This window comes from Ochotona curzoniae, unplaced genomic scaffold (genome assembly GCF_017591425.1).
Source record: "Ochotona curzoniae isolate NIBS_2020 unplaced genomic scaffold, NIBS_Ocur_1.0 scaffold_1037, whole genome shotgun sequence".
Lineage (NCBI taxonomy): Eukaryota > Metazoa > Chordata > Mammalia > Lagomorpha > Ochotonidae > Ochotona > Ochotona curzoniae.
The window spans coordinates 4735204-4747688 of NW_024467083.1; the positions used below are offsets into that span (position 1 = coordinate 4735204).

The 12485-nt window shown below is 52.7% G+C and overlaps 1 protein-coding gene across 3 annotated transcripts; it reads right to left on the reverse strand.

Moving 5' to 3' along the window:
* Positions 1-472: 472 nt before the first annotated feature.
* GFI1 (growth factor independent 1 transcriptional repressor) lies at positions 473-11598 on the reverse strand. Of its 3 annotated transcripts, XM_040998805.1 has the most exons (7): positions 11552-11598; positions 11180-11398; positions 10655-10837; positions 8380-8867; positions 8115-8252; positions 7050-7215; positions 473-4965 (listed from the first exon to the last, which is right to left on the reverse strand). In XM_040998805.1, exons 2-7 carry the CDS (start codon positions 11292-11294, stop codon positions 4787-4789), a joined length of 1269 nt encoding a protein of 422 aa, XP_040854739.1. In that variant the 5' UTR covers positions 11295-11398; positions 11552-11598; the 3' UTR covers positions 473-4786. The 3 variants fall into 3 exon arrangements, with proteins under 3 accessions (XP_040854739.1, XP_040854740.1, XP_040854741.1); XM_040998806.1 differs by lacking the exon at positions 11552-11598 and having other exon boundaries at positions 10655-10833; positions 11173-11495; XM_040998807.1 differs by lacking the exons at positions 8115-8252; positions 11552-11598 and having other exon boundaries at positions 11180-11495.
* Between the last annotated feature and the right edge of the window lie 887 nt (positions 11599-12485).

Consider the following 12485-nt stretch of genomic DNA (forward strand, 5'->3'; position numbering starts at 1 on the left):
AAATAATAGATGTATACAAACTTGAATTTCAACAGAGTTTTTCACAAACAAGAACGAAGGGCCAAAGGCAGCTGAGCTATTCTTGAAGCAGATAAAACAGCACAGAGGAAGTAAATTCAGAAAAACATGATGACTTTAGCACAGATAGACAAAGTGAACAGCAGAACAGATCTGCAAGCCCAGAAAGAGAACCATACAGAAACCGAAACTTGGTGTATGACGGAGGCAGCATTACAGAGGGGAAAGGTAGAATGTGCAACAAATCATGTTAGCGTAATTGGAAAAAAAATCATTAGCTCCTGTTTCACATGGTCTGCATGCAACCAGATTAAAAATCTCATGTCACAGACAAAAATTTAAATATTTTATAAAAAATATGGAGTATGATTTTATTACCATCAATTATGAACAAAAAAGTCTTAATCACAACATGAAAAGCAAAAACAATAAAGGAAAAGATGCTCTGCATCTGACCACCTTAGCACCAAAACAAACAAATCTCTTCCAAGTGAAAAAGTTACACATTTAGCTAACAAATGCTTTGTTAAATATGTATTGACAGTGAGTATTCAGAATATATGTTAGGAACAAATTGATAAAATAGTAAGCAACCTAGCCACCACCCCCCAAAAATGGACAAAGTACATGAAGAGGCCAAAAAAAAAAAAGAGATTATAATGACATTTTATGTCTTTCTGATTGGCAAATATTTTTAAAATTTGACAATACCAAGTGTTGATAAGATACTATGGAACAACAGGAATTCTCCTTTGCTATTGGTGAGACATATAAAAGTAAAAGAGTTTGGCCAGCAGTTTGAAAGTACACAGCATTTCCATTCCCAGGAAATACCCTAAAAATCTCAATCATACAGAGACATAAGAAGTTACTTGCCTCAGAATCTTTTGTAATAGGCAAAATTGGAAATGACCAATTTCCAATGTGGGAATAAATAAACTGCAATTTATAGGAAGCAGCTGGAGTAAACTGCATCTTTCATGTTTGTAATGTTTTATTTCAACAACAAAATCCAAAGTAAGTACAGTAAGGCACGGGTTATGCTCTCACTTGTCGTGTTAACCTCTAATTCCTGCAGACTTAAGATATTTTATTCACAGAGTAATGTTGCACTTCAGCAAGATTTTCTTAATACTTCATAAAATTCCTAAGCACACAAAATTTTACAAAATTTAACCAAATGTCCAAATTTTTACTGTGAAATGTATTTCACTTTTAAGTATGTGTCCATGTTGTATAAGAATACATAAATAAAAGAACCACCTTGACATTAATGATAAATACCCAATCACAGAGTAAACAAAAATACAACTTTGCACATATGTAGATAAAAGATTAGGAAGAAGACACCAAAATACTAACACAAACGTTCAAGCAAGAGATTTGGGGTGAAATTTTGTTAAACTTTTCATCCAACTTAAAGAATGAAAGCACATTGCTGAAGTGAATATACACTGCCTGAAAAGTTTCCACTGCACAAATTCTCCAAGCAGAGATTAAACAAAAGTGCTCTAGAAATGCAAAGCTAAAAAATGGGTGAAGACCTTTCAGAGCTTTCTCTAAGTTCACCCCTTTCAATTAAAGTATAGGTTGAGCAAATAGGCACACAACACAGTGACCAGAGGCAAATCACTTTTGCCACCCAGTTTTCGAGGGCAATGGCAGTCACCAAGTCGCCAGGGAGTGTGACTTTGCTCTCCCTTTAATTAAGGCGGGGCTTTTAAAACTCAATTGTTCCATTCGTGTCTCAAATCAATCAGATGAAATTCACCTTTTACGTGGCCTGAATCCTGATAGCTCGGCACACTCGATAGGTAACTCAATCCTGTCTGGTGTAGCCCAACACAAACTCAAATTAGCTCTTGAAAGAGTCGGTCTTCTCAGAGATGGCTGTGCTTTTCCGCTTTTATGCAAGAGCTGAGCTTCACCAACTGGCTGGCTGGAGGGGTTATTAAAAATTCAGTGAGAGAAACAAAGGTGTGCTCTGCAGTCTCTCCTTACCTTTCTCCTGTTACTTCGGCAGACAAAAGGCATAGAACCTGCCTCATGAATAATGTGACATGGAATATTCACCATCTATTTTTAATGGAGTCAAGTAATAACATTAAGAGAGATATTTGCAATCTTCAAATTTCACACGGTCACAGGCAAAGTAACATGTTTTGATTCCGCACGGGAATCTCCAGATAAATTTCTTTCCAAAAACAGGTACTCGGTTCAGATCAAAAATTGCAATTCCTCTTTTATAAACATAAGCAGGGTGGGTCATGAAATGAACCATGTGATCTACAGGACATCAAGGAGAAGAGTGGGATGGGACAGACACTTAGATTTCAATCAGTTCCAACTAACCCTTGGTGCTACGTCTTTACTTTTCAAATCAGGTTGGAAGTAACAAAGCAGTATGTGCAGCAACTTCTACGGGAAGGCCATCTTGTCACCTCTATTCACTGGGAGCTCTGCCTCCTGGGACCCTAAGGAGATGGTTCCTGCTGTTCATGCCCATCAATTCTGAAAATCCACCTGACAACTTGTGACTGAGCAGAAACTGCCATAGAAAGACATGGTGTGGGAAGCTAAAGGGAAGACACCGCAGTTCTGAGATTTGGAGAGAGTAGAGGAAAGCAGCATCCAAGCCCCACCACCACCACCACCACCATCACCAGAAACAACAATTCAGAAAGAAGGGCATATGTGCTCTATTTGTCCAGGCATTGGGCTGTAGAGCTGAGCCAGCCCCTAAGATAAAGCAGGGGACAGTTTTCTCTGTTTATTCTCTTACCATCTCAGCAAATATTGATAGATCTTCTAACGTGGGCCAGGCACTGCTCTGGGAGCTAAAGATTCATCAAGAACCAAACAAAGTTTCACAGGACATTGTCCTCACTGCTATAGCTTTACCATACAAGACAGTGCCAGACACATGCTATGTACACATGCAATGTGCGTGAATTTTACCTCAATGAAAATGAGAAATCTACCAGGAGTCACCACAGGCCATGCATCGCCCAGCCAGCAGGTAGCAGAGCATGGTCATAGGGATTCAGGCCAGGACATTATTCTGGTTTCATTTTCTTGAATTTATGAAATGCCTCCAGACTCCAGTTTTATCGCTTTATACGTGACTTGGGATTTGGTTTGTTGCATTGGGCAAGATGGCTAACCACTGATCCCATCAGTGGTGGATGGGGAGACACAATCAGGTCTAAATTTAATGGTCTAGGAAACTGGTATTGGGAAAAATCAAAGGATTTGCTAAGACCAAAAATTTGATTTCTGTATTTTTCTGAGAGCTTTTGGGGCCTGGAAGTCTCTGAAATGCTCAGAGGATGGAGCTCAAGTGCCTGTGGGAATATGGAGGACTCTGCAAGATGGGAGCTTTGCTTTATACCCTTCCTAGCTTTTCTGTTCAGAAAGAATTGTCATGGAGCAGAAAAGAAAGAAGGAGAGGTCTTCCAAAATCCCAGCAACTGGCTTTTGCCTTTTCTCTGGATGTGGGCTTACTCGCTCCACTAAGACCCTCCACTCCAATTCCCTTCAGTGTCAGCATTTCCCAGAGATTAACATGGAGGCCTTCCCTAGACTTCCTGCCTAAAGGAAAGGCAACCAGTTTTCAGTTTTAATACTTTATTAACTTAAAATGCCACTCTAATAAATATGTATTCAACAATCATAATGCACTCCAGAAGATCCAAAAACCTTTACAAATGCTGCCAAAGTAAAAATACCACCTTCTCCTTTACCCCACAGAGGGTCCAAAAGTTGAAAATAAGTTGCTTGCATGACTGCCAGCTGAGAAACCTGAAATGTATCAGCTTCGCCAGAAAAAAAGCTGAAGTCTTCAAAGATGTCCACAAGTCTTCGAGATGACTCTCCCTTCAGCCACTTTTGGTTTACACTTGGTGAAACCCAACAGGGTCCAAGGGAAGGTTCAAGATGCTGGGTTACCATCTCAGAAGTCCCTCCGAGGGAAAGAGAAAACTGTCACTTAGAGGGGCAGCTGTTGGCTTCTAGGGGGCAGGAACAGGGCTCTGCCTGCCCTGGCTCTCCAGGGCCTAGCACGGTGCTTGGTGCCATGTGAGCTGGCACCCTGTACACAGGCACGTATGCCTCCTGAAGGAGGGCCCTCCAGGCTCCTCTCATCACCAAGTCCACTTCTGCTCCTCCCCGTGGTGGCTCTGCAGTGTAGGTCATGGATTTCCAAAGCACTAAATTCCTTCCCCAAAGCAGTTCCCTAACCAGTTTTTAGAAGGATTCCTTCAAGACATACAGTCAAGCACCCAACAGAGAGAGGTCAATAGACCGTCCCCCCAGAACAACGACAACAAAAAGTAATACTCCTTCATGTTCCTAGACAAACATGTGAGCGTTGGTGCCACCTCCTCTCCCACATAGGGCTAAGGCAAGAGGAGGAGGAGGAAGGAAATACCCAGAAAGACATTGCTGTCTGTGGAGTAGGGTTGGTAACGGTGGGGTCCAAGGGTTACGTGGTTCCCACATGATTCTGCATCCTCTGGCATAGAAGAGAGGACCCTCGCTCACAGCCTGACAAGCCCCTCACTTCCCACTCTGCCTGACCAGCAGGAATAAAGGTCACCACCCAACCCTCATTCCTCCCCAGCCCAACCCAGGCAGCTCCAGAAAGCATCCTTGGGGGACCTGCAGACTGAGCTGGGGGGAGGGGAGGCCTGAGAAGTCAGGGTGGGGTGAGAGTGGGGTGGTAGTGTCATGTAAGCAGTTGCGTGCAGTCTGCACGGACCGGCTCTGTTCACTTGAGCCCGTGCTGCGTCTCCCGGTGCCGCCGCAGGTCCACCTTCCTCTGGAAGCCCTTCCCACACAGGTCGCAGCCGAAGGGCTTGAAGCCTGTGTGCTTGCGGCTGTGGGTGATGAGGTTGGAGCTCTGGCTGAAGGCTTTGCCACACACCTGGCACTTGTGGGGCTTCTCACCTGCAGGCGCAGCGGGGGGGGGGGGGGGGGGAGAGGCAGGATGAGCGTGTGATGAAGCTGGCGGCCACCCCACTGATGGGCCCCTGTGCACCTGCTTCCTTCCAGCAACTAGGAGGGTAAGATCTTGACTGACTCCCAGCAGGGCTCAGGAAGCCAAGGGGTGCACCAGGTTGAAAGGGAGACTTTCTAAGTTGGGGTTCCCAGCCCCCTGCCTCAAACTGTCTCAGGCTTAGTGAAAACCAAGCAAAGGCCACGTGCCCTCCTCCCCAGCTCAACTCAGCCAAGGGAGGACTCCCCGGACTTGAGCCGCCGCCATCACCCACAGCAGATGTTCAGCAGGTCCCGGAGGGGGCGGGGAGCTGCCCTACAAACCGTGTGACTGTTCTCATGCAGAGGAAGTTTTCAAATCTGAGTTTCCAAGTGGGCGTTGGTTTGCATGTGCCAGAGAGCCTGTCTTCCTTCTCGCCTTTAAAGGACGGTGTGGACCCGGACAGTTCTGACTTGAGAACCCACATTTGGGGAGCTACAGGGTGCTTCTTAAAGGGGCCACCCCTTTTGTGTGGACTTTTACTTTCTTTTTTATGACATTAATCCCAAGCATCTTTAGACACAAACTACTCTCTTCAGATTAATGAACTCAGAAAGGATTCTTTCCTCTGCATCATGTGCTGTGCAACATCCAGGTAAATGGCATGCATTTTCCAAGAGCCCCCAGCTTGGCATTACAGCCAGGGCTCAGCCTTGGCGGGAGTGGGAATTGCAAAATGAAGTTCTTCTGTCCCTCCTGTCACTCCCCTTCTGTCCTCCTGCTTCAAATTCCCTAATCAGGAGCCATTCATCAAAACTGAGCTCACCCCTTTAGAGTCAACCAAATTTGCAAAATGAATTCTAGCTAAAATGAATGTTTGCTAAGAGCTTAATGTTTCCTTGAGTCAAGACACTACTTGACTTTTGCTAAGTGTTTTCAACCCCTTCACTTATAAGCAGTGAATTATACGGAAACTCTAGGCAAGGGCGAAAGGATTAAAGTAAGATAGTTCTCAGGTTTTCTGGCGAGACTATCCACACTACAGAAGAGCTGGATTAATAGGCAATAGTGGGTATTTGGAACAAACTGCAATTTGTTTTGTGTCAGTATTCACACTGTGCAATAAAAGTGTCTCTGGTACATTCTAGTGAAGGAGAGTGCCTAGCTTTAAAGCACCATCTGCCATGATGTGCTGGGGGAAGGGCACAGGACTAGAAGCCAGAGCATTCCATGGCTGCCCGAGTCACTCAGTCTGATTTCTGGTAAATTTTGCCAGCCCCTGAGGTACAGCATGGTAGAGAAGCTCCTTCTACAATGTGAAGCAGCAACAAGGATCCAGCAAAATGAGATTTAAAAGCATTCTGCAAACGTTCCATTCTGCACTAAAGCAGGTAAGGAACTGTCACATGACCTTGTGGATCTTTTGAAAAGGACCGTGGGCGAATGGCAGTTTTCTGAATCTACTGATTTCCATGACTGAGAATGGGATAGGGTAAATAGGGGTCAAGATCATAGACACTGGAGAAGTCAGACAGACCGAACTTGAGCCCTGGCCCTGCCGCTGGCTAGCAGGTCATTTAACCTTCCTGTGGCCTCACTACTGTTCTCCCCTCCAAGATGAGGCCAGGGACCATCTGTAACTCTCAGGGCTTGTGACATGCATCAACTGAGTATTGAAACTGCTTAGCAGACAGTTCAGCAATATTTGCCCTTTTTCCTCCTCAATCAGAGCTTTCAGACTCCTAACAATGCAATCAGCAGGGCCACGTCGGGCCACACTGGAATCTCCGCCAAAAGGCTGGGTGGGAATCCTAAAAGAAAGTCTTCAATGTGTAGGAGAGCAGCCTGGGGCTACATTTTTCACCTGGCCCCACCTCGGCAGCAAGTGGAACAGCTGCTAGCCTGGAGGAAGGTTGACTTCCCAAGGATGGGCTACCTGCCGAGTGGTCCTACCTGCAGACCTCTGGGCTATGACTGAGCCATTGAATTTCCTTCTCACAGCCTCGACTGCCTCCATTCCCCCACCCAGCAGGGGAGTGTCTGGCCTCCGGCTCACCAGTGTGGATGAAGGTGTGCTTCTTCATGTCTGACTTCTGGTGGAACCGCTTGCCACAGTACTGACAGGGGTAGGGCCGGGTATCTGAGTGGATGAGCAGGTGCGTGGACAGCGTGGATGACCTCTTAAAGCTCTTGCCGCAGATCTTGCAGTCAAAGCTCCGCTCCTGCAGAAAGAGAAAGACGTGCCACTTGCTACAGCAGCCACCCGGGGTCCACTCTGCTCCACTGTCCCACCTTCCTTCCCGGTCCCTCGATGCTTCTGCTCCACATTCTCCATCCTCCTCCTTTCACACCTCCCCCCTTAACAACTTCTCACCCCCCCAGCAACAGTGTGTCCCCACCCTGTATTTTTAACACCCTTCTCCACCCCTGCAGCATAAACCTCAGTCACTTGAGAAGATCCCTTCCGCCTGCAGTTAGTCTTGGGGTTGGGGGAAGATTAAGCAGTTAGTCAACCTTCCTAAATGAGCACTCTCCTGGTTATGGTTGTTTGGGTGCTCAGCTAAACTGCAGTCTCTTTGCCAGCTTCCTGTCTGGTGTACTGTGAGATTCCTCAGTGCTTAGCACCTGCAGGCTGGGCAAGGGACACTTACAGGGAGAATGAAGGAAAACACAGCAAGGCAAAGGTGTTCCTGGGTGCTCTCCACTAACCGAGGTCCTGCACTTTCAGTCTGGAGGAGTCACCCCAGATTAAACGACTACCATTTGGAGCAGAGAACAGAAGCGAAGAATCAGCTAATAAATCTGTTGTATCAGCAGCAAGAGTCGTGCACACAAAACCTTCCGAAACCCGCATGAATGATGCCTATCACAATGATATGACACTACACTCAAAGGCTGCCTCAAGCCCCGAGCCAGCCAGCCGCTGCCCACCTTTCTCGCTCTGTGCGCCTACACCAGGACGAGGGCGCAAGGCAAGAAGGTCTGGCAGAGGAGACTGGGGCCAGTCGGGAGAAGTGTGCCAGGCAAAGGCGGGGCAGATGCTGCCCTGAAGGAGAAGCACAAGATCCGGAGCGCGAAAGCCTGAGCCGGGCCGGTGCGCGGCCTGGCGCCCCGCGCTTACCTGCGAGTGCACGGCTTTGTGCTGCTCCAGGCTCACCGCGTGCCCGAAGGTCTTGCCGCACATCTCGCAGGCAAAGGGTCTCGTGCCGCTGTGGGACCTGCGCACGTGCACTTCGAGCCCGTGCGGCGTGGAGAACACCTGAGACGGGTGGGGCCGGGGGGGAAAAGGCCGCTGAGAGGGGCCGCGGGGAGCAGGCGATGTGGCGGGCTGCGGGGTCAAGCGCGCGGGCGCGGGGCTAGTGCGGCCGGGCGCGCGGGAGCCTCACCTTACTGCACTTGATGCACTTGTAGGAGCCGCCGCCCAGCAGCAGGCGGGTGCACAGCAACTCGGACTCCACCTTGACGCCAGTGCCCTTGTCTGCGCGCAGCTCGTGGCCGCGCTCCGGGTACAGCCCGGCGGCCGCTGCATGGGGTCGCTCGTACAGTCCTGCCGCCGTGGGCCCGAAGTCGCCGTAGAGCCTCAGGCCCGCGCCACCCGCGGCGCCACTGGTCGCGCCGCAGCCCCCTGGTGTCCCGGTCCCCGCGCCGCCAGCAGCCCGCTCCGGCCCAAACAGCGCTGCCGGGTGGCCTGGCTCCGGAGCGCGCTCGCAGAAGAGGCCAAGTTCGGCGCCACGCTCCAGGGCCGCGCACGGCCGGTAGCTTTGAACCAGGTGTCGCAGGTCAGAACCCGCCAGGCTGCTCCACGAGTAAGGCTTGAAAGGCAGGGTGAAGGGCTGGGCTTCGTCCAGCGACGGGCATAAGGACTTCTCCGAGGCTGTGGAGGCATTGAGAGGGTGTCGGGTCAGGCAACAGACGAATGGAAGGTGGCACCTGTTGGGTCAGCGTGTACGGACTGCCTGGACCTCTCCCTCCCCCAGCTCGTCCGAACTCCCCTCGCAGCAAGTGCCAGGGACACCCCTCCTCCCCATCCTCCAGGAAAAAGCGCTCCAGAGACCTAGCCGGGAGAGAACTTAGGGAAACTGTGAGAGGGCTGCGCCAGCACTCTTTATTTCCACAGTCAATTCTGGAAGGACCCGCGCTCCAGAAGGCGGTAGACTAGCGAAGGGCGCATTCAGGAGCCGTGAGTTGAGCTGTGCACCGAGCGAAGGCAGCTGCGGTTCTGCCTTGGTCTGCACTCGGGCCCGTGGTCTAGCGCTGGCCCTCTCTCAAATCCTATAGGTTTCCCCGTTCAATTCTCTCCCCGCTCCGGGATCCCTGAGGAAGCCGAGGAGCAATAAAACGTGGCCCCGGACTACCTGAGATGCCTAGCTGAGCTGAAACCAACAGGTGTTAAGAATCCTCAGAACTCGGTGCAGGTAGCAAAAAGGGCACGTGGCAAAAGAGCTGCGAGCTTGGACTGCTTTCCAAACCCTCCCCGTTTCCATTCCTGTTGCTTAGTACGATGGGGAAACCCGAACTTTTCGGAGAATAATTTTTACAAGCAGTAACGTTTGATCAGCCGCCTGCCAGGAGAAGAGCTCCTGAATCTTGCCTCTTACAGAGCATTCTGTTAAAATTAGCGACCCAAGATATCCTAGTGCAAGCGCACTTTCGAATACACACACACACACACACACACACACACACACACACACACACACACACACACACACACACACACACACACACACACACACACACACACACACACACACACACACACACACACACACACACACACACACACACACACACACACACACACACCCTGCAGACTCCCGTCCAGACTGGCCGCTTCAGTGGGAGGCTACACCCGGAGCTTCCGTCCCGGGGGTTCCGGAGGTGCCGGGTCCGGGGCGGCCGCGTGGCACACACCAGGAAGGACCCTCCCCGTCACGCCTCCCCCCACCGCCCCACACACGCACTCCTCCGAGCCGCGGCTCTAGCCAAGTTCGCTGGCTGCGTTAAGGATGGATAGTGAGTGGTGGCGTCCTTTGCCACACCATTCAAATCTCCAGCGGCAGCAACGCCGCTGCCTGCTCCTTCCTCCCCCAGCCGAACGGAGCTTCTCCCCCACTAAACGTGCAGCCACTCGGTTAGCAGGAAACGCGACTGCTCGCTGGAAATGAAACCCCAGCAGGCTGGTCTCGAGGCTGGGCCGACCTGGCCAAACGAAAAACGAAACAGGCTCCCTAGCCTGTTCCTGCTCCAAGACGGAGCCGCCCGCCGAGATTTTCGGCCCAGACCCCTCCCTCTCTGGACTCCCTCTGCACTGCCCAGTCCTCAGTTTGTTTGGGGGGCTCAGGGATCTAGATTCTGGAATCCTAGCACTTTTTATCCAACGCGGGTCAGAAAACGAAAGGTGGACCTTGCTGCGCGTAATCCCCGTGGACTGAGCCTACACCAGTGCCGGGGACCAGCAGACCTGATCCCGCCGCCCGGCGTGCGGGAGCGGCATTGGCAGACCAGATGCCAGCCCGCCGGGTCTCCCACCCCGCACTGTCACCTCCAGGAAAGCCTCTCCGCCCGCCACCCACTCGGCGTTTCTGCAGTCAAGGTCGCGCGTATTCCCTCAGCACCGCCGGGTCCCCGCAAGCCCCGAGTGCTCCCCACAATCCCTACCTGGAGACACGGAAGGCGACGGAGGCCTCCACAAATCCTCAAACTCAGAGCTCCGGTCGCAGACGCTGCCTTCACAGCTGTCCGGAGACGTAGAGGTTCTGTCAGGGGCCTCGGTCCTCTGTGACTCGGGGGACAAACGGTCCCCGGGCTCCGTCTTCGTTCCGCCTGCACTGGAAGTGCTGTCTGCGGAGAGGGAGGTGGGACAGGGGCTTAGGCTGGCCCGGTTGGGATGAAGTGCGGCCGGACCGCAGCACCCGAGCCTCCTCCTTCCCCTCCCAGACCCGCACCAAAACCCTCCGGGATCCAAGGGCGAGCCGGTGCAGTCCGTGTTGTCGAAGACACAAAAGCTCCCGGAGGAACCAGGATGATCAGGGGACAGGTGCGAGGGAGCAAGGCAAAACCAAAAACAAAAACCCCGCAGCACTTTGGACGTAGGGGTTGCTTCTCTCGGTCGCAGGGAGAGTGATAAAGGACATCCCTCCCCCACCCCACAGCAGCCCCAGGCGGCCCGCGCGCGCCTCGCACCTGCTCGGCCCGGCGCAGGTGCATTCTCCAAACGCGGGGAATAGTCCGGTCCGGGGGAGCGCGGCTGGTGGTAGCTGTGAGCCTTCTTGCTCTTGACCAGAAACGAGCGCGGCATTGTGGCTCGGCGCTCTTCGCCGCCGCAGCGGTCCTAGAGTCCCTGGAGCCGCTGTCAGCCCACGGTCACGGCCAGCGCTTCCTCAGTCCCGGCCGAGCAGAGATCTGAGACTGAGGGATCGAGGAGAACCAGGTTGGAAATGCAGATCACTGGCCTGCGGGGCCTGGGACTGGGCCCTCAGGCGGAGAGGGGAGCGCGGGCTGGGGAGGAGCGAGGTCTGTGGAAGGAGGGGCCGGGCCCCGGCGCGCCACGCTCACCAGGTGGCACTCGGACAGGTGGCGCAAGCCGCCGCCGCCGCGGCAGCTCAGAGGCAATGCCCGCCTCCCGAGGGCCCTAGCGCAGACCCTTAGCCCAGCTCTGCCCATGCCCCAAGGACCCTGTCCTTGCCTAGCGAAGCTGCTCATTCCCGCAATCACTCTTCTCTAAGATCCCAAGCACCCAACCAAATCGGTTGGTTACCCCGACTCGACCTCTCCCGGCCCGCCAGGCTCTGCTTCAGGCCTGGGGAGGGAGCGCAGGGCCTGATGATGCATTAGTGATGGAAGCCCCAGAACACACTCGCCCCTCCCAAAAATCCACGGCAAACGGGAGGAATACTAGGGGCGGGGAGGCGCGGGTTGGGGACAAACAGCAGGACTGGGGACAAGCGGGACAACAGTGTGTGTGTGTGTGTGTGTGTGTGTGTGTGTGTGTGTGTGTGTGTGTTGGGGGGCGGACAGAGGTGGGGAGCCTGGGGTGGCAGACGACCAACCCCAGCCCCGGGATGATCTCGCTCGCCCCTCACACTTGTCCCACACGTGGAAAGGCTGGCCTGGGTACATACAGGGGCCATGGAGAGCCACCCCAGGGGTGAGGAGTCGCTTCCAATCTGCTCACCCCAAAGCTTGTCCGGGGGAAGTCGAGCCCGATTCGGGCGCGTTGACCAGGAAGGGTAAGGTGCCTGGGATCCGTGGAACACCGACCGTCTAGGAATCAGGCTACACAGACGCGCCAGCGCGGCCAGACAACCGACCAGAGCGCGAGCCCAGCCGGGAGCCAGCCGCCCGCTGTGTGCCTCTCATTAACCCCCAATCAGTTCACCTAATCCCGGGTCGAAATCCGAGCTCAGCGGGAGGCGGGGCTGCGAGTGGGGGCGGGACCCCGCGGCTGTAGGGGTGCAAGGGTGGGGAGGCGGGTCGGAATCTGCCGCCT